The sequence below is a fragment of the Bos taurus genome, chromosome 10 (assembly GCF_002263795.3).
Source record: "Bos taurus isolate L1 Dominette 01449 registration number 42190680 breed Hereford chromosome 10, ARS-UCD2.0, whole genome shotgun sequence".
Lineage (NCBI taxonomy): Eukaryota > Metazoa > Chordata > Mammalia > Artiodactyla > Bovidae > Bos > Bos taurus.
The window spans coordinates 79,089,534-79,111,882 of NC_037337.1; the positions used below are offsets into that span (position 1 = coordinate 79,089,534).

Below are 22,349 nucleotides of genomic sequence, written 5' to 3' on the forward strand. Positions count from 1 at the left end.
TTAAACAGTTCAGAAAAAGATAGTCAAAGGACTAGAAAGAGAAAAAGAAGGAGAGGGTGACCATATTGTTTGGAAAAGGACTACTAAGGCTGAGGAGTTATACCTGCAGTAAAAGTCAGTCAGAAATTACAGTCCCCTTCTCACCACACTAACTTCAACTTGATTTACTACTAGTCAACTAACTATGTAATATAGTTTCTGTGTAACTAATGAACAATTTTCCTGGCAATTTAAACTAATCCTAAGCCAGTGCTTTTCTTTCTTTTAAGATTTACTGAGGTATAATTTATATATACAAGTTGCACATATTTAATGTAGACATTTTGAAAAATTTGGACAAACACAAACATGCATGATACCATCACCACAGTCAAGATACTAAACAACGTCCATCGCCTCCAGAAATGCCCTTGTGTTCTTTGATTTGTTTCATGGTAAGAGAATTTAATGTGAAAACTATCCTCTTAAAGGACCTTAAAATGCACAGTACCACATAACTATAGATAATATACTGTACAGCAGATCCCTTAGAGCTAATTCACCTTGCATAACAGAAACTGTATATCCATTAAGCAACAGTTTCCCGTTTCCTCCATCCTTCAGCTCCTGACAACCACTGTTCTATCCTTCGCCTCTGAGAGTCTGTTTTAGATACTTCCTGTAAGTGGAATCTGGCAGTACTTTTGTAACTAGCTTATTTCACTTGGTATGATGTCCTCTAGGTATATCCATGTTGCCTCATGGCAAACAGTATGGAGTTTCCTCAAAAATTAAAAGTAAAACTACCATATGATCCAGCAGTCTCACTTTTGGATATATGTCCAAAAGAATGGAAATCAGGATCTCAAAGAGATATTTGCAGCCCACCATTCGTTGTAGCATTATCCTCTATAACAAACATAAGGAAGCAACCCAAATTTCCAACAACAGATGAACAGATAAGGAAAATGATGTATATGTGTACAATGGAACATTATTCAGCTTTTAAAAAAAGGTTAGTCATTGATCTTCACAAGATATAATTGAATGCCTGTTATGTGAGAATATTATGGCCTGTAGTTTGATTTAAAACAGATATTGAAAATGATAGAACTATCTATGATTTATAAGAAGTATAAGCCAGTTTTATTATTACTAGGAGATGAAAATTATAAGTAGGTTATAGAAACTTTGGGGAAATGAAGTTGAAACTGATCTGTACCAGCATGCATAAGAATTTTAATGTTACATGATAAATTTCAGATGATTTGTGGGGCAAACGAGCTCAAGCCCCTCTCTTTTAGACTAATGAAATCAGTGCTTATAACTTCTCTAGTACTTTTAAGAGTTAGTGTCAAGGTCCTTTAAAACCACTCTTTGGAAGCTTTGACAAGACTCAAGCAGAGTCCAGGCCCTCAGTATCAGCCAGGGCCTAGAGCATGTCACCTGGGGCCTCCACTCAAATAGAATCCCCTTTTGTCATCTGTTTTCTCACAAACTCTCTTCTCTAGTCTGTGCAGCAATTAGTCCAACCTCTCCCCCCTGAGTCTCCTGGAGCTTTCACCTTCCCATATTATCACCAGCAAACGTTCCAAACACATTCAGGTTTCGACAGTTGTCTAAACGTCTTCTTTTGCGCCTGACCTCTTATCATCAGTTGCTTTATTTCCATAATTCTTGATAATTTTAGTTTTGCTTCAGCCGCTCACATGCCTGTCCTTTTCAATGCCATGAAGTGCTCCATCTCAAAACTCACCAACTCTGGAATACAGTTCAAGAACAATGACAAGTTACCTACCAGTAGATATAAAAGAATTTAAACACCTCACCCTTTTTCCTCAGTCCATAAGCCCCTTCTGGCTTTAACCCTTTTCTCCAGCCTAAATCCTATGGTGTATCACTTCAACTTTTTCTAACACCCTCAGATTTTTGGGGTTTTTTTTTTTGCCTCTCCTTCCTTCTATTACAGTCACTCTAAGAATCCACAAAATTGAATCAGTTTTCCCTTTTTGTCCTTCACTTTTATTCCCAGGGCACTGAGTACAACTGGAGAAGAGTGTACATCTTTTCGAGTTATCACTTCCAATTTACAAATCTCAGGAGGGGCCAAAATTCCCCCTGAAGAACCTTTTATATCTTGTGGATCAGCTTTTTCCATTCCTTAGTCCAGCCTTCCAGATCTTCACCATTCTCCTAACGTCCCCTCCACCGTCCGCATCCCCTGTGTTTTGTAGCCAAATAAACCTGATTTGAATAATGGCACCAACATTTGATGTTTTCTCTTCCTCTAATCTTGCCTGCTTTTAAATCCCTTTTCTGTCTAACTAATCATTGTCAGCACCTCCAATTAAAATTCTTCAATGCTTCCCATGACCCCAGGGTTAAATTCAGACACTCAAGTGAGCATAGGAGGCCCTCCATCCCAAGGCTTGTTTTCCCTCCACTGTTATCTGCTTCCCATCCTGCATTCTCACCATACCAAGCTTTTTACTGTCTCCAGGATGAACATGAGATGGCCTTCCTACGACGGTCTCTCCCAACCACCACCTTCTCTTTTCTCAGCTTAGAAAATTCCTTAATCATAAGACTCAGGCATCATCATGCCCTCTGTGAATCCTTTCCCGGTGTCCCTAAGAAGGCTGATTATTTACTTCTTTGTGCCCTTTTATACCATATAAATGGATCCATAAAAACTTTATTATACTATATTTACATTAATTACTTACTATGCTAGATAATTCTTTGAGGTCACTTCTCTAAAAGATGGACAGGACAAAGAGGAAGGACAAAATATTCTCCCCTTTTTTAACTAACAAATTTTGTTTTTTATAGCACATCCAGGTTCACAGCAAAATTAAGCAGAAAGTTCAAAGAGTTCCTGTATTCTCCTCCCCACCCCATACATACACACACACACACATATATACACACACACACATACACACACACAATCTCCCCGACTGTTGACGTCCTGTACCACAGTGGTACGTTTGTTACAATCAGTGAACCTGTAGTGACACATTCATTATCCCCCAAAGTCCATAGTCTACATTAGGGTTCAGTCCTGCTGTTGTGTATTCCATGGGTCTTGATTAATGTACAATTACATGTATTGACCCCTGGGTTGGGAAGATCCCCTGGAGGAAGTTATAACAACCCACTCCAGTATTCTTGCCTGGAGAATCCTATGGACAGAGGAGCCTGGCAGGCTACAGTCCATGGGGTCACAGAGTCGGACACGACTGAGCGACTTGGCACATATCACGCACCATTGTAGTGTCGCACACTCTCACAACCCAGAAACCCTCTGCAGTCTGCCTGTTCATTCCTCCCTCCCTCCTAACCCTTGGTCTTTTTACTGTCTCCATAGTTTTGCCTTTTCCAGAATATCTTGTTGTTGGAATCATACAGTATGTAACCTTTTCAAATTACCTACTTTCACTTAGTAATATGAATTTAAGTTCCCTTCATGACTTTTCATGGCTAGATAGCTCATTTCTTTTTAGCACAGAATAATATTCCTTTCTCTGGATATGCCACCGTTTATCCACTCACCTACTGAAGGGCATCTTTGTTGCTTCCAGTTTTGGCAGTTATGAATAAAGCTGCTGAACATATTTGTGTGCAAGTTTTTGTATGAACATAAACTTTCAGTTCACTTGGGTAAATGCCAAGGAATATGATTGCTGGATTGTATGATAAGATATATTTAGTTTTGTAGGAAATGCCAAAATGTCTTCCAAAGTAGCTGTACCATTTTGCATTCCCGCCCCAGTGATGAGTCCCTGTTCTTCCACATTCTCAACAGGATTTGGTGTGCCCAGTGTTTTGGACTTTTGGCCTTTCCAGTAGCTATCTAGTGGTGTCTCATTGTTGTTTTAATTTGCAATTCCCTGTATGATGTTGAACATTTTTTCATATGCTTACTTCTCATATGTGTATCTTCATTGATATGGTGCTCAGTTCTTTTGCCCAGTTTATAATTGGATCGTTCATGTTCTTACTGAATTTTAAGAATTTTTTGTGTATTTTGGATAACAGGTCTTTATCAGGCATGCTTTGTACAAGTATTTTCTCCCAGTCTGTAGCTTTTCACTTCATTTCATTGACCTTTCTTTTTTTCCTTTTCTAATTCTCTCCATTAGATATTTACATGTAGAGCATACCATATAATACCACACCAAATAATACAGTTTTATCTCTTGGGTGACTACTGTGCACCAGAAAAATACTCAAAGGAAGCAGAGGACTCCTAGTCTATAGCTCACTGCCCAATTTCGAATGAATGGAAAAAAAAGTAAAACATCCACAATTTGCAATGTTCTTCCACCAAAATATATGTGTATATTTACTCATGATACATCATTATTTTAAGCACTGATGCTCATAGTAAATAGGTGCTTTCTTAAGCTGCAGCTAACTGATGTAAATATACCAGAACTATAATGTCAGTACAACTAAATATATTAGTGAATAAAGTATTCTGCATTTCAGTAAAATACCACAAAAACCTGATTAGCTTCATCTCTTGCTACAAAAGGAACAGCTGTTTGTGAGGCTGTGAAAAAAATTCATTCACTTCAAATTGATGCAGTTCTTATTTCTTAAATTAACATAAATATACTCCTTTAAAACAAACAATCCCATTTTGTAGATGAACAAACAGGTATGGGAAAGCAAAATAGCTTTCCAGTACAGCACACCAGTTAACACTAAGACTGGGAGTAGGTGCTGGTATCTTCACAGCCTCGTATTTGCTCCAGTGCACTGCCGTCCATGAGCCGGTCAGTCAGTGCCACTGGGGGGAGAAGCTTAAACATGTAGCAAATGACACAACCATGCGATAGTTCTTATGGTTTGGAACTGGAGAACACACACCCATGGGGAGAGGTTGAAAGACAGAGATTTTTGTCCTCAGGTAAGCACAGAATAAATTAGGAACAAGGGCAAGTTACCCTCTCAGTAGATATGAAGTAGCATATAAACATAAGGAATATCACATGAAAGAGTTGAGTGTGATTTAATTAAGAAGAAACACCCTTGAATTGAATTTTAGTCTAGATTCCAGAGAGAGAGTCTAATTAGAATAATTATTGTTGTTCAGTCACTCAGCCGTGTGCGACCCTTTGCGACCCCATGGACTGCAGCACGCCAGGCCTCCCTGTCCTTCACCATCTCCCAGAGCTTGCTCAAACTCATGTCCATCGAGTCAGTTTGCCATCCAATTATCTTGCCCTCTATTGTCCCCTTCTTCTCCTGCCTTCAATCTTTCCCAGCATCAGGGTCTTTTCTAATGAGTTGCATCAGGTAGCCAAAGTATTGGAGCTTCAGCTTCAGCATCAGTCCTTCCAGTGAATATTCAGGATTGATTTCCTTTAGGATTGACTAGTTTGATCTCCTTGCAGTTTAAGGGACTCTCAAGAGTCTCCTCCAACACCACAATTCAGAAGCATCAATTCTACACTCAGCCTTCTTTATGGTCCAAATCTCATATCCATATGTGACTACTGGAAAAACCATAGCTTTGACTGTATGGACCTTTGTTGGCAAAGTAATGTCTCTGCTTTTTAATACACTGTGAAATATTACTCTTTCATAAAAAGAATGGGATAACGCCATTTGTAGCAACATGGATAAACCTATAGATTATCATACTGAGTTAAGTAAGTCAGACAGAGAAAGACAAATACCATGGCATCACTTATATGTGGAACCTAAAAAAAGTACAAATGAACTTAACTACAAAACATAAATAGACTTACAGATGTAGAAAACAAACTTATCATTACCAGGGAGTAAGGAGGTTGTGTTGTTGTTGTTTAGTTGCTAAGTTGTAGCCACCTCTTTTGCGATCTCTATCTGTGGGATTTCCCAGGCAAAAATACTGGAGTGAGTTGCCATTTCCTTCTGCAAGGAATCTTCCCAACCCGGGGATCAAACCCATGTCTCCTGCATTGGCAAGAGGTTCTTTACCAGTGAACCACCAGGGAAGCTCACCAGAGAGTAAGGAGAGGGAAGGGATAAATTGGAAGATTGGGACGACCTATACACACTACTATGTATCTAGTATATATAAGATAGTAAGGACCTACTGTATAGCACAGGGAACTCTACTCCATACTCTGTAATGGCCTACATGGAAATGAGTCTAAAAATGAGGAGATATATGTGTAACTGATTTGTTTTGTTTTACACCTGAAACTAACACAACACTGTAAATTAGTTGCACTCCAGTGAAAATTTAAAAAATGAAAGTAACTATCCCTTTTATATTAAAGATAAGTATATGAATGAGTTGCTAAATTAGCACCTCAATAAATCTGTTTGATGGATGGATGGATAGATGGACAAATGGATGGATAGGCAGATAAATGTATATTGAGCTTGTTTGTTGAGGTCTACCTCCTTTATTTTCGATATTAAAATATCTGCCTTAATTTCTCAATTCATAGGGCAAATTAGACTTCAAAAATAGACTTTGTATTTTTCATCTACCCTTTTCCCTACTGCAAATACCAACTTCTTAGCCTTCTTTTCTCTTTTTACCAGAGCAACCCAACCTCTGGACTTCCTGTATTAAGAACATAAGGTGGCTGTGGTGGAGACCGCGGGATGCCAGGCTATTCCCAGTCCATTGCGCTCTTTGCATGACCACCACCACCCTGTAGTTTTAAGAAATGATCAAGTTTAAGAGTGATTGAGTTTGTTTTCCTTTCCTCTTTTTCCTGTAGTTATCATGTGATGTAAAACTGGATCCTCGCCCAGAATACCATCGGTGTATACTGACTTGGCATCACCAAGAACCACTGCCTTGGGCACAGAGCACAGGTTGGTCATTCATACCTTGCAGGCATCTCTTTGCACCCATTCTGTTAAAACACAAATTTATGTATAACCTCCTTCCTTGAGTATACCTAATTTTGTAATTATTGTATATTTTCCCTTTTGAGAGATTAGATGTTAAGTTATTCCTAAACAGTGCGGCATAACAGGACAAGAGTAGAAAAGACTAATAATTGTTCAGTTATTCCCTGGAACTGTATTTCTAGACAACCGTTTGAAATACAAATCTAGAATTACAGAAGATTTTTATCTGTTTGTTCAACCAGTAAATTCTAAGCACAACTTTGGTTTTAGGAAAAGGAGGGGACTATGGCTATGTCACGCTGAAATGTGACATTAAAGCCCAAATAGACTGTGATTCTCTGTAGCCTTTACTATACTCTAGATATTGGTAAGTTCTAAGGACTCAGAAATCAACTTTGCTAATTGAGTTCTATAGTTACCTGCTGTAGACTTTAAATTTTTATCCCCAACTCCTCTAGTCATATTTACCTGACTTTTGATGCAATTCCAGAAAAAATTTAAACAAAGATCCTATTAAGTGCAAACATCAGTTAGCACAGTGAGTAAGTACATGGGCTTTGTCATCAGAGATTGCTTGCAAATTGGCCACCATCTAGTTAGTAGGACCATAGGCAAGTTACCTAACCTCTTTTGAGGTGTCGAGAATTAAATAAAGTAGTTGAGGAAAATGCCTACCACCTTGTCTGGTACTTACGTAAATACAAAAGAAATGGTAGCCACTGCTGTTATTATCATAATTGTTTTAATAGGTTTTAAAAGCCTCTCTTTTAGACACACATCACACGTTAGCCTGAATTGAGAAATTCAGTGGCCTTTTCCACAGTGCTGTAAAATTTTGATTTCGGTCTCTTAAACAATAGTTTGTAATGTTTATTTTTTAAAGTTCAATGAGAAGGTAGTAGGATACAGTAGCTAGGTCACCTGAAAAAGAATCTGGGAAGTCGGATCATCTTTCTTCCTCTTGAAGACCTGTGTTTCTGTTCATCAGTTTTTATTTTGAGAAGAACTACAAGGGCTCCACGTGCATACACTGTGATGCTGCTGCCGCTGTAATAAGGTATTTCCTCCTAGGTAATCAGATGAGCAGCCGTCTGATGAGCATGCGCAGCGCCAACGGATTATTGATGCTTCCTCCAAAGACAGAGCAGTACGTGGAGCTCCACAAGGGCGAGGTGGTGGACGTCATGGTCATCGGACGGCTATGATGGTCACCAGTGGGAGAAAGCTTTGATGCATGTCCACATATCATTGACTGTATCCTGTAATATGCAACGGCACAGCTAGTTTTTCTGATTTGGATAAAAGTTAATCTGTATAGTCAACATCTTGAACTATATTTCAAAAGAATTTAAATACCTTTTAAAGAAAAAAACACCTAAAAATAAATCTTAACAGACAACTCTATTCTGATTATATCAAAGCAAATTTTTCCTTTCTTGCAAATTGCTTTGTGTGTTCAATGCTAGGTCTGATAGCGATAGCTTTTAGTAGACAGCGGTAGGTGCCTGCAGAACTTGTGTTTTTCTCATCTTTAAAATACAACTACTTATGCTCTTAAATCAAGGCTGTCTGCTTATTTATACTAGCGTAGGCAACACTTGAATTTCCCTTCTTAGTACGCTTCATAACTGCTTTACGGAGAGCTTCTGCTTGTTCTTTACCATGTATCTCGTGTTTATGTGCACAGTGCCAAACAAAGAGTGACTGGGTGGCGGCCCGCCCTGCCTCAAGGAGCGCCATCCCCACAGAGCGTCCGGGGAGGAGCGTCTCTCGTCCCAGTAGCCTCGTGGCACAGTACTCTTGGGCAGTAACTGGATACCTTTTATTTGAACAAACAAACTGGGGGAAAAAATGCTTCCTTAAGTGCTGACAGCCTTTTTAACCAATACATTTAAAATTGTACAGAACAAAAAATAAAATCAAAGACTGATCTTGTACAGATATTAGTGTTACCAGCATTCATGTGGAAATCAAGAGCAAAGAAAAAACAATGTTAAACAACTCTGTACCATAACATTTTCTGTAATGATACTGAAACTTAATGAATAAAAAAAATCCTTGGTCATTATTTAAAATCCATTGTGTTGGCCTTGTTATTTAGAAGAAGAGAGAGAAGATTATCATGCCATTCTGATGGGGTGCTGCTTGGATAAAAGCAGTAGTTAAGATGGCTTAGCAAGGTAAAGTGGTATAAAGGAGTTTTTTTTTAAACGACTGAGCGACTTCACTTTCACTTTTCACTCTCATGCATTGGAGAAGGAAATGGCAACCCACTCCAGTGTTCTTGGCTGGAGAATCCCAGAGATGGGGGAGCCTAGTGGGTTGCCGTCTATGGGGTCGCACAGAGTCGGACACGACTGAAGTGACTTAGCATCAGCAGTCTATATATTACTGTAGCATTGTACAAATATAGACTAAGAAAGTAGGGAAGAACCTGCAGTTGTTCTGGCCTTCTCAGCCATAGCTGGAGAAACTAAATTTTTCTTTCAGATGTCATAGAAACAAATCAAATATCTACAGTTTTTTGGAATAGGAGGGAAAATAAGTAATGAACCAAAAAATTTCCAATGAGTACCTGGACTTTTTTTTATCATGATCAGAAGTAAGAAATAGGGAAAATCTGTATGACCACAGAAAATACAACAATTAAAATATATGCTGTCCACAATGTCTTCTTTAACAAAAACTTAAGGGCACTTTTCAAACAGTGGTAACCTGGGACATTAACATGCTATAGAGTATAGTTAGTAAACCAAACAACAAACTTAGTTTACTAGTGAACCAGAAGCTAAGTGATGGTGATGAATAAAGTCAAGTTGTGAACAATAAATATTTGATAGTGATACTTGATATTTCCAAAGTTGAAAATAAAAGGTTCTGTATTTTAAATGTATATTTTCAATTTAAAAAGATAAGGTCAGTTGAGGTCAAATGAAAACCCATGCAAGGAGTTCTTTACCTCCATTCATCCAAGAAACATCTATGAACCATGTACTGTGTGCTTGAGTTTTACAAGGATGAATAGGGATAAAGCTGACATTATACTCTGTCAAGAAAGATTTAAAAAACATGTGCAAGTAAGCATAATATTTGATGTGTTTGATATTTCATGGTACATGATAGAATTGTAGAATGCGATAAATGCTGTTAATGTAATTCAGATTTAAAGAGTTGGAGGTGTTCGGATGGGAACCTTTTAAGATTTCAAGGGGTAAGAATAATGCAGAAAGAGGGTATTCCAAAAATAGAATTATGTATAATTAATAATAATTTTTATTTTTATTACAGAATGTAAGACCCACAAGGGCAATGATTTTTGTTTGTTTTGTTTACTGACATCCCCAAGTCCTTAGAGTTTCTGACATATGTACATAAGTGTAGGTGTATGTAACTATTTGTTCCATGAAACACATTATACAGAGCTCACTACGTGCCATTCACTTTTCTAAGTGTTCTTCATATGTTTCATTTTCACAGTGACGCTGTGTTACTCTTCCTATTATAAGGAGAAAACTGAGGCACAGAGAGGTTAAGGAACTTGTCCATGGTGACACAGCTAATAAGAGGAGGAGCCAGGATTCAGACTTAACAACCTGGCTTCAGAAACCATATTCCTAAAAACTCAGCCATAGAAACAGAAAACTGATATATTTGTAAGACCAAAAAGTACATGTTTGAGGCTCATACTATGAAGTTCTCAAATGCCAGGGTAAGGAGTCTAGATTATCTAGAGACAATTAGAGCATTAGAGATTCTTCATCAGGGAAGTATTAGGATCAGAGCCTTTTTGGGGGGGGGGGGGGGCGGGAATTTGCTCTGGCAGCATTGAATAGGATAGACTGGATTGGGGGAAAAACTGAAGAGAGACACCAATTAAGAACTGATCGTGATTGTGCAGGTGAGGAGTGATGACAGCCTTAACTATAGTGGTGGAGGTGATGGTGATGGGAAGGTCATGACAGCTGAAAGCACCTTTGAACAGGAAAAATCGAAAGAATTTTGTAAGTGATGGAAAGTTTAGGAAAGGAAGTTAGACAAAGAAGACATGATTCACAGTCTCTTGTCATGGCTGACTGGGAACATGTTCAACAATTAACCAAAAAATAAAGTCAGAGAAGTGGATTTTCTGCAGGAGCTGCTAAGTTTAGACATGTGTTTGAGATGCTAGAGGAGCACTAAGGTCGCCATGTCCTGTTGGCATTTGAAAATATAGGTTAGGATTTCACAAAAGAGATGCTGGCTGAATGTAATCTTGGGGATCACTCATGTAAAGGTGATATTTGAAATGTAAGAGTAAATAGGAAAGTTTATCAAAAAAGGACTTGCTAACAGGACAGGCTTGCGGAGCATCTTATTTTGGAGTGTTGCTGGAAAAAGCCATGAATGGAATGAAAGGAAAAACTGTAGAACAGATGAAACAGGGTGCTGTAATATCCCAAAACCAGGGAAGAGAGTTTCAAGAAGGAAGGATGTGTGTTAGTTGCTAGGTCATGTCCGACTCTTTGCAACCCCATTGACTGTAGCCTACCAGGCCACTCTGCCCATGGAATTCTGGAGTGGGTAACCATTTCCTTCTCCAGGAGATCTTCCCGACCCAGGGATGGAACCCAGGTCTCCTGCATTGCAGACAGATTCTTTACCTCTGAGTCACCAGGAAGAATAATCAACTGTCAAAAAGAAATGTCAAGAAGGATGAGGGCTCAAAAGAATCTACTGATCAGGCAATCATTTGTGAGCTACAAGAGTGCAATTTCAATCCTGAGTGAAAGGCAAAAACCAGATAGCAAAATAGAAATCATGACTGAATTATTTGAAACATGGGCATGAGAAAAGAAAGACAGGCACAGCATGGTGGCCTGAACCAGTAACAAGATGGGGAAAGATTTTTGTGAGTTCTGAGAAAGGAGAAACAATAGTAGTGGGCATATTAAAAATCTGAGAGTACGGTTCCAGGTGGAGAAAGAAGAGGAAGGAAGAGTTGCATTTAAGGATCCTGATGGCCCATTTAGGCTGGAGAAGGAAAGGAACATTCTTCCTTCTGAGTTAGAGAAGGTAAAAAAAATAATAAAATACACATTTGAAGTAGATTCAAGGCAAATTTAATTATAAAGTTAAAGATCGATTGTTCCACTTGGCACAGGGAAAGTCCATGTCATATAATCTATTTGCATTTATTTGAGCAAAATTAATTTAGAATGCCAAATGCCAGGCTGGATGAAGCACAGGTTGGAATCAACATTGCCAGGAGAAATATCAATAACCTCAGATATGCAGATGACATCACCCTTATGGCAGAAAGCGAAGAGGAAATGAAGAGCATCTTGATGAAGGTAAAAGAAGAGAATGAAAAAACTGGCTTAAAACTCAACATTCAAAAAACGAAGATCATGGCATTCAGTCCCATCACTTCATGGCAAATAGATGGGGAAACAATGGAAACAGTGACAGACTTTATTTTCTTGGGCTCTAAAATCAGTGCAGATGGTGACTGCAGCCATGAAGTTAAAAGACGCTTGCTCCTTGGAAGAAATACTATGACCAACCTAGACAGCACATTAAAAAGCAGAGACATTACTTTGCCAATAAATGTCCATCTAGTCAAGGCTATGGTTTTTCCAGTGGTCATGTATGGATGTGAGAGTTGGACCATCATGCTTTTGAATGTGGTGTTGCAGAAGACTCTTGAGAGTCCCTTGGACTGCAAGGAGATTAAACCAGTCCATCCTAAAGGAAATCAGTCCTCAATATTCATTAGGAAGACTGATGCTGAAACTGAAGCTTCAATACTTTGGCCACCTGATGTGAAGATACTGGGAAAGATTGAAGGCAGGACGACAAGGGGACGACAGAGGATGAGATGGTTGGATGGCATCACTGACTCGATGGACATGAGTTTGAGCAAGCTCTGGAAGATGGTGAAGGACCGGGAAGCCTGGTGTTCTGCAGTCCATGGGGTTGCAAACAGTTGGACACGATTGAGCAACTGAACATTTTAGAATTATGCATATATGGCATATTATGATTGATTGTCTTAGTATTATAGTTGATATTTAAATAAAAGATTGTAAAATAAATGCTATTAAGTGATGTTGCATGTTACAGCAAGTTGATTCTTTGGTTGGCTTTTATTTTTGAAGTTATTTTCTAACCAACAAAACTTTCTGGATCTAACCCATAACTAACTCCTGATCTTCATGAAACCCTAATAGGTAAGTTATTATCATTCCTAGTTATAGAAAGTGGGGATTTATGTAAGTATAAAATTCAAAGAAAATAAATTGTGTATCTTGTTATCCCAATGATGATGGATCTGTGTTAAATAATGCATTGTATTCTAACAGCCTTATAAGAAGCATGGACCTCCACTCTCTGTTATAGAGTTGCATTATTATAGAGTTCATTAATTTTTTAACCAAGAGGTTAAAAAATTGCTCAAGTATGGCTATTTTTTTACAGTCAGCAATATTTCTCCTGTAGTCTTTTGTAATAATTCAATAATTTCTTTAACAAGCATATATTAAGTTCCTACAGTATGCCAGACTCCATGATAGACTCCAGGGATACAATGATAAATGAGACAAAAACTCTAGTATCCAAAAGGAGACATGATGAAAAAGCAAAAAAAAATGTAAATACAGATTATGAGAAGTCTATGAAGAAAATCCTGTTATATGTTTAAAAGTAGCTGGATGGAGGCCTGAATCATCTTCAGTAGTGTCAGGGTCCAGCAGTTAAGAAAGGCAGAACTCACACTGAGACTTCAGTGTAGGAGCACCAAGTTAAATTTGTGTTGGACATCTGGAAAAGCACAAAGGAAACTGAGATGTCAGAGATAATAACTATGGGAAGCAGATAGCACAGCTAGGGCTGGGGAGATGGGAGGAAAAGGTTAGCATTATCAGAATCTGGAAGCTCATAGGTCAGATCCGTGGGAGGTAGGGCTCAACCCTCCAAGGAAAGGGCACTGCCCAGATGTTGAATAGCTAGAACCAGTTGCCATTGCCAGGGTGACACGCAGAGAATCAAAAAACAATCCAGAAGGAACATAAGTCCCTTCTTCCCACCCTCTGCTTTCCAAGTTCCCTGTAGTCTAATGCAGCCTATTGTTGAACCTAGCAGGAAGCCAGCTGGCAAAGAAAAAAGAGAAATGTAGTTAGCTGAGTTCCAGCCCCAGCTCTGTATTCAGCACTGTGGAATACAGTGGTGGATTTGGCGCTGGGAGGCAATCACTTGTCCAGGAACTGAGGAAAGGGTTCTCTAAGCAGGTGATATTTGAGCTCAGAGCAGAAAATAAGCACTTCATGTTAACTGAGAGAAAAGCATTCAGGCAGAGGAAAGGGCTTAAAGAATACAACTCCAGAAAGGAGACTGAAGCATGATGAGGGAGGGGGCGGGATATAAAATATAGCTGGAGACAACTGAAGCCAGGATGAAGCGAGATCATGCCCACACGTGTATAGGCTCTTGGGTGTTATGATATATGTCAAATAGCCTGATAGCATGGGAAGCCGCTGAAGGTTTAAAAAGAAAACAAGACTTATTTAGTAAACACCTGTTGAATACAAGGCCCCACTCTAGACAGGGGCTCCTGCACACACGGAACCCACCCTCCCTGCCTCCTACACCTGTTCCTCTGCCTGTATTTTATTTCCTGGTTAATGGCACCACCATTTACCCAAGTTTCCCAAACCAGAAACCTCTGAGTCATTCTTTCTTTTCACTTCCCACATCTGATTAGTCACTAAGTTCTGTCAACTCTACTAATAGTTCCTACATTAACCCACTCATTTCTAGTCCCACTGCTGCCATCTTCATCTGTACGCCTCTGGAATTGCCCTCCCTGAATTCACCCTTCACGCTGCTACCAAAGTGATTGATCCAGAGCATAAATCTCTCTGTACTAAAACTCCTTATGAGAAAACTGCTGCAACAAATGAAGTCCAAGCCCCAGTCGGGGCAGTTAAAGTCCTCCATGATCTAGCCCCTCCGTCATCCACATTCATTTTCCCCCTCCCGCTTCACTTAACACCAAACCATTTGCAGTTTCCCCTTCAAGCCGTGTCATTTTATGCCTCAGTGCCTTTGCTCAGGCTGCTAATCTTTCAAGATTAACCTTGGACACTAACTCTTCCAGAAACCCTTCCCTAAATCCCCAGATTGGACTCAGCGGCCCATCTCTGTGCTTCCACTTCTCACTGCACCCCGTTGGCACCACCCCTCCTCCACTTGATGGCAGAGACTGTTCACCTCTATAGCCCCAGCTTGATAGGGCGCCTAGGAAATAGTAGGTACTCGTCACTAAACTTACCGACAGAAGTGACCTTGGATAGTACTCAGCAGGGAGCCAGAGACAGAAGCTGAAAAGAAAACTTCATATCCCATGCTTAGAGCATGCAGCAGAGGGGACCCCACGCAGGCATGAGCAAGTGGGCACATCTCATGAGGGACAAGGGCAGAAGGCTAATTGGCACGGACCTCACTTCAGCAGAGTTCCTCGAACTCAGAACTATGGCATCATCTCCAAGGACAGTTGTAAGTATGATTTAGTACTCCGTGCATGTTAGAAAACATTAATTTTTAAAGAAGAATATTTAAAACATACCATGATTTTTATTTCCCTCCTTTGCTATTTCTTCACGTTTTTAAGATATTGGTAGGAAAAAAAAAAAGGAAGTGAGAAAGGAAGCATTTCATCAAGACATCAGAATTAGTAACAACAACATGGAAGAGGTGAGATCAGATTTATGCAAAAATGTTTCCTGGCCCTGATGCAGGAAGCACGGAAAATGGCCAGTGATCATGCAACAAATATGCTGAATGAAGAAATGAGTGACAAGAAATCTAGCCTATGATACTCATACAATTAGAAGAAGAGTTTGTCCATCCAGAAGAGGACATTCAGGATAGAAGCAGGAAAGGGAGTGTTTGAGGCAAAAATAACAGGAAATCCTTTGATCTCGCACATGAAGAGGCTGTCCTTGTTGGCAGACTGACCCAGTTATACATGGAAAGATATTACCAATAGACACCCCAATGATACATCCAGTCCTCAATTCTGGGAAAGCTGCCCCGATATATATCCTATGGGAGTAGATGCTGTAATCTCCCTGACCCCAGCACCTGGTCCCAAATGGAAGTTAAACAGTTCTTAAGGAAATAGGAACCCTATTATCCACTCAAAAACTCAGATGATGAGAGACTGAATGTTCTCTGTGCAAAGCAAGTGTTTGAGCCTGCAATATGGTGACCCAAGTGAAGCGAATTCACCGAGGTAACACCCTCCAGTCCTGAGTGATTGGTTACTATCCCACTTATGCTCTTCCATCCTCAGGAGCAGGTGAGCAGGTGGCTAGACGGGTGAGCACCTGCAGCCCTCAACCATAACGCAAAGGTGAAGAAGGACAGTCTGACAGGAAAGCCACACAGAAAAGCAAAGACAAATAATCACGTTTCTTCAAGAGGGAGGAGATCTTCAGAGAGAGATGCCGTGTGCTTCATTACATTCATTCGTTCATCCAACAAACAATTGCTGGGTTGGGTGCCTGCCACAGCCTGGGTCAGAATGTACTAGAAGCTGAGGTATAAAGATGCTTTATGAAAGTAAAAGATGCTTACTCCTTGGAAGAAAAGTTATGACCAACCTAGACAGCCTATTAAAAAGCGGAAACATTACTTTTCCAACAAAGGAAAAACACTGGTTTTTCCAGTGGTCATGTATGGATGTGAGAGTTGGACTATAAAGAAAGCTGAGTGCTAAAGAATTGATGCTTTTGAACTGTGGTGTTGGAGAAGACTCTTGAGAGTCCCTTGGACTGCAAGGAGATCCAACCAGTCCATCCTAAAGGAGATCAGTCCTGGGTGTTCATTGGAAGGACTGATGCTGAAGCTGAAACTCCAATACTTTGGCCACCTCATGCGAAGAGTTGACTCATTGGAAAAGACCCCCGATGCTGGGAAAGATTGAAGGCGGAAGGAAAAGGGGACGACAGAGGATGAGATGGCTGGATGGCATCACCAGCTCGATAGACATGAGTCTGAGTAAACTCTGGGAGTTGGTGATAGACAGGGAGGTCTGGCGTGCTGCAGTTCATGGGATCACAAAGAGTTGGACACAACTGAGAGACTAAACTGAACTGAGGTATAAAGAGGCTTCTGCCCTCTAAGAATATCACCTTCTTTTGAAGTTTTTCTTCACAGAAGCTCAAAGTGGCCTAAATATTAGTATGTTTAAGGTCTCTGAAAATTGGGATGTAGTTAGATCGAAGGACAAATTATCACTTGAATGATAAATGATAGTGTTTTCAACTCCTCCGTACAGTGTCTTTTCCATGGTGATCCTGTGACTAAATGGTCTTCTCTCTCCAGGAAGCCTCTGAAATCTTCACACAGCAACTAGAACTGCAGCTCCGGAGCTGTGCGGGCTCCCCAGGAGTGCTGGCCACATCTAAGCCCAGGGGCTACTTTCAGGGCTGCTCTGCTCTTACTTCAGAGACGATGTCAGCTGTTTATGATGCGGGAGCCTGAGAACAATGCCAGGGCAGCCTGGCCTCCTGTGTTCTTTACTAAGTGGTTAGTTGCCTGCCCAGTAGACTGAAAGCACCTTCTGCCAAAGAAATGTGAGAAGAGTTGAAAACGTGCTATTTGGAGACTATTCTCCTAGTAGACATCCAGGAGATCTCCAGAGATCTAATTCATCCTCACTTCTCCACAGTAAGTGACTGCCTGCTTCCGGCTACTTTAGTGTGAACCTGAGGGAGAACAAAATGTCTACCCTCTTTCCGTCTTTGCCTTTTCCTTTATAGTTTCATTTCCTTCTGGTTTCAACTGGAACAAACAAGAAATCTCAGATTCTTAATACCTGTTGAACTTCTTAAACATAATGTGAGACTTTGTTTAAAACAAGTTTTCTGGATGATTGTTAAATTCTGATTTTTCAAACTGTTACCCCGGTTTTCTCCCACAAGTGACTGAATTGAATGAGTTTATGGAGATAGTCGTTTTAGATCATTCAAATGGGAGAGATCTGGAACACAGGGTTTTTCTGTTCAAAGCTGAAAGGTTCGTTGGAGCCACATTGTCAGAAGAGAGGGGGCCCATAACAGTTAGATCATCTCAGATTCAACTACAATTGCAACCTAGGATTTTGATGGACCAATCTAAAAATGCGTTTATTACTGTGTTAAGAATCTTGGGGGGAAATCTAAGTAAATGCTTTGCTTCAAAGTGCTACAAGGAATGAATCTCCAAGCGCCGAGTAGTATTACAGAGACCAGCTCCAATATGTGACAGGTAAACCTGTCATTCAAGAGCTTTCACATAATTACAGAAACAACACTCACACAAGGAAAAGACAGGAGAATCTACATGTCAGTACCTGGGTGTTCACTGTGGAATTCTTTCAGCTTTGGTGCAGCTTTGAAAATGTTTTAGAATAAAATGCCAGTGAGGGTAGGGCAAAGCCTCCATGAAAGTAGTAAGCAGCCAACACATAGAACATTTTCAGGGACATTTATAGAAACCCTCTCTGATTTCAGTGGTCAGAAGAACTACCAAAACCACTTCTACATTGGCTCCCACTCTCTCCACTTCCCAATTTCCATTAAAACTCAAGCTGCCAAACGTCCAGAAATTTCCCAGTAACCAATAACCACATCATCATCACCATCACAGGGTGAAGAGACCTTATAGCTATACTATTTTTAGCACTAATAGGGCCTTGGTCTTTCTTGAAACATTACCCAGATGGGGGAGGTCCTAGTGACATCATGGAAGTCTAGAGCAAAGCTGAAGTAATTCCATCCCTGAAATGTTACAATTTCTCATTGCTTCTCTGTGCTTGGTTTCCCCATTAAAATCCTGGCATTGGTTTCTGGTCTGTAATCAGATTTAGTTTGGAATCTGTTTTGTTTTACTAAAAGTAGCCAACAATACTTTTCAGATGAAAATCTGTACTATAGTTCTGCAGAAAAGTACAATCTGATTTAACTATCTGCTGAATTAATCTCCACTTAACTGGAACTAAAAAGAGAAACAAGAAAAACTGAGGGGATAAAGCACTAATTATTTTTTTTATTCTTATTTTTTGCTTTACAATATCGGAGAAGGCAATGGCACCCCACTCCAGTACTCTTGCCTGGAAAATCCCATGGACCGAGGAGCCTGGTGGGCTGCAGTCCATGGGGTAGCTAAGAGTCGGACACGACTGAGCGACTTCACTTTCACTTTTCACTTTCATGCACTGGAGAAGGAAATGGCAACCCACTCCAGTGTTCTTGCCTGGAGAATCCCAGGGACGGGGGAGCCTGGTGGGCTGCCGTCTATGGGGTCTCACAGAGTCGGACACGACTGAAGTGACTTAGCAGCAGCAGCAGCAGCACTTTACAATATTATATTGGTTTTTTAAAAGAAATAAGGGATGCAAAGAATCTGCAAGTGGTAGGATAAAGTAGGGTTCATCTCAAATAGAACTCGATTCCTTTATGTTGTCCTCGCTCCACAACACACAAAACAACTTTCTCTGTAATATCATTCCGTATCTCACTTGCTTAATTAGATGTATAAGACATTTAATGGGCCTGGTGAAAGGCATAGATTATTGGAAAAAATATAAACTTAGATGGTGAAAACGAATGCACCATCCTTGTACAATATAATATAACAAAGCGTTCTGTGAATCTGTGAAATGACGCTAGTGTTTCCACGGTGGCCTATAGCAACCCTACTTTGTTTCTCTGCTTTAATTCACACATTAATTCAGCACATATTTATTGTAAAGCCATAATCCATACATTCATTGACCCTTTAATGTGATTAAGCTATTTTTAATACTAAAATTTATTTTTTGCTTGACTTCTATATTGTAGACAGACCTCTACTGCACATGTAATAGTAGTAAAGCAAAATAGTATCAACTTTCATAAAGAATTTGCATAAATAGTCTTCTTTTACTCTTAAAATATTTTCATAGAATCTATAAATGTTCAGCTTATTAATATTCAGCTTTTGCCAATTTCCCCCACAACAGCTCTGCTCTGACTTTTCATTATCAGGGCCATGTTCACATGATTCACTCTGACAATTCAACAGTCACAGCGTGATCCAAGAGAGAGATAAATGCATTATTCATGTTTTACATTTATCCTGACTAAAACGTTATCCATGGATGATGATGAAAATGTTCTAAAAGTAAGATTCGGAGATTATGGTGCCAACTGCACAACTCTGTAAACGCACCAAAAATCAGCGAATTTACTAACCCTTTAAATGAGTGAAGTTGATGGTACATAAATTATATCTCAATAAAACTATTTGGAAAACCTATCCATGGATAAAATTATTAGAAAGACAAAAACCACCTGTGAAAGCCCAGCCTACACAACTTAGAGTTATTGTGAATCACCAGAGTTAATCACATTATTTCTGAAAGGGTTGCTCTTTGGCTAAGACGCTGGGGTCTATGAGCGGCTGCTCGTCGTGATCCCCCCATGAGAAAGCGCAGCAGAGCACAGGGGCCCTTCAGAGGGTGAACCTAGAGTCATCTACTGCTCTTTGAGGGAAAATCTTTTCCCAAACACCAGTTGAACCATTGGGTGCAATTTGTTCTGGTAAATCTTACAGGAGATTGTGATGTTCCATACAGGTCCACACTATGATTAGTAACTACTGCTGTTTTTTTAAAAAAATACTGATATTTAATGTCATGGGAAAATATTAGTATATATTACATATATGAAGCAATTTTAAAACTTCTAGTTTTACAGATATAGGGTATATATGTCTATGGATATATATACAGAGAGAGAGAAATACATATATATTGATATAGACAGAGCTATACCAAAACTTTAATACTATCTTTAGGTATTAAGAGTAAGCCTAGTAAGCAGCTGACCCTGCTTTTGAAGCACTGACAAAATGTGTTGTGTGCGTGCACAGCCACACAACTGGTTTCACAGAAGAATTCATACACTTTAGGAATTGTTAAATACTGCTGTCCCGACTAATTAACCGAGGTAACTGAAGAGATTAGGGATGGGGGCTTTGGTGTACAAAGTGTTCATCTCAAACCACAGTTACAGCAAAACTAGTTAACCTTCACACACATTTACCAGCCATACGCACAATCCGAAAGTACCAAAGCATTTCCAGAACTTGCTTAGCAACAGACAATTGTCAAAAATCCCATCACATCAGAGAAGATAAAAGAGTCTATTTCATTTCCTGCTCCTTGGCTGATCCCACCCTTTGTTCCACGGTTCAAAGCGGATGCGAGAGGCCAGGCCTGCTCTTGGTGGCCAGTCCCCTGGAACCCTTCCTTCCTCTATTCTCTCCTCCCTCTCGGTGGCCCTGGATCCAAGCTGCTCTTGTTCCCCTGAGAGATCATTTGCCCTCTGGAGGCTTTTTTCTCATATCCAGGGATTCTGGGAGCCACATAAATGACTGCACTGGGAAAGGGCCACAGGGCCTATACAGAATAGTATGCGTTTGTGCACAGCAGGTACACCCTCCAACATGTGGATGTTGTCACTTTGTCAGAGTGATTTTTTTTAATGTGCACTTTATCACCCATTTCTGGATGAGCAAGAGTCAACTACTACATTTTATCAAATCTAAAATCCATTGTTTATAACATATTATTTTATGGGCCAATGAGAAAGAAAAATGCAGCTACTTATATAACTCAGTGCTTTCTTACAGCTTGGAATTTTCCACATGGTATTTATCTATCACCCTCTGTGCCCTCACCCTCTGTTTCTTAGAGGAGTGCTCCACTCTAGTCTCTGGGGCCTTCTTCCAAGCCTCTGATGTGCATTCTGCGAGTTTTACACTGAAACTTTCTTAATCTTACCAGAAAGGGTCAACAAGAGACTCCAAGATATTCATTAAGATCACATTTTAAATGGCAATTAAATGTAACCCAGGTAGTACAACCTTTGTATATAATTTAACATGAACAACCATGACATATGCAGCCAAGTGACAACCACCAGGAGATTCTTTCCCCCCTGCACACACACACACACACACCCTGTGAAGAGTGATCACAAGACATACTCCATTTCAGTTCTTAAGCTGAGGAAAAATGCATTCCGTAGAATGAATGAAACTTGGGAACTATGAAACTAATGGTGATCAAGAAGGAACCCAGTTCAGCAAACAATGGGGAGAGTGTACCTCTGGACGCGGGGTCAGGTGTGGTGCATCAGTGTGAGCACCATGCAGGTGCTCCCTGTGTGGTAGGCATGCTGGTCAGTGTTTTTTTAAGCATCATTGTGTCCGGTGGGCCCAACACTGAGTTGAGGCGGATGGTTTTATCCTCATTGTACAGATGAGGAAATTAATCTCAGAGATGTTAAGTAACATGCCAGGGTCACAAAGGAGCCGGTGACAGAGCCCAAATACGAACCTCGTGTCTGACTCCAGAATCCTTTATATCCCCACCACACCAGTTTCCACGCTGGTCTTACAGCACTTGAGTTCTGAGAGCAATTACACTTGTAGTT

General features: G+C 40.0%; 2 protein-coding genes across 15 annotated transcripts in view; both read left to right on the plus strand.

Moving 5' to 3' along the window:
- GPHN (gephyrin) overlaps positions 1-8,921 on the plus strand; it is a 535,365-nt gene extending 526,444 nt beyond the window's left edge. For all 12 annotated transcript variants that reach the window (XM_059890892.1, XM_010809560.4, XM_010809563.4 and 9 more), the window contains 2 exons: positions 6,711-6,807; positions 7,918-8,921. In XM_059890892.1, the coding sequence (XP_059746875.1) occupies positions 6,711-6,807; positions 7,918-8,051 (231 nt within the window). In that variant the 3' untranslated portion in view covers positions 8,052-8,921. The remainder of the gene's footprint in view (positions 1-6,710; positions 6,808-7,917) is intronic.
- Positions 8,922-17,373: 8,452 nt separating this feature from the next.
- The window catches only part of GARIN2 (golgi associated RAB2 interactor family member 2), a 35,298-nt gene continuing 30,322 nt past the window's right edge, over positions 17,374-22,349 (plus strand). For 2 of the 3 annotated variants that reach the window (XM_024997868.1, XM_059890674.1), the window contains exon 1: positions 17,374-17,556. The gene's annotated coding sequence lies outside the window, so the exon portion shown is untranslated. 3 annotated transcript variants of the gene reach the window in all.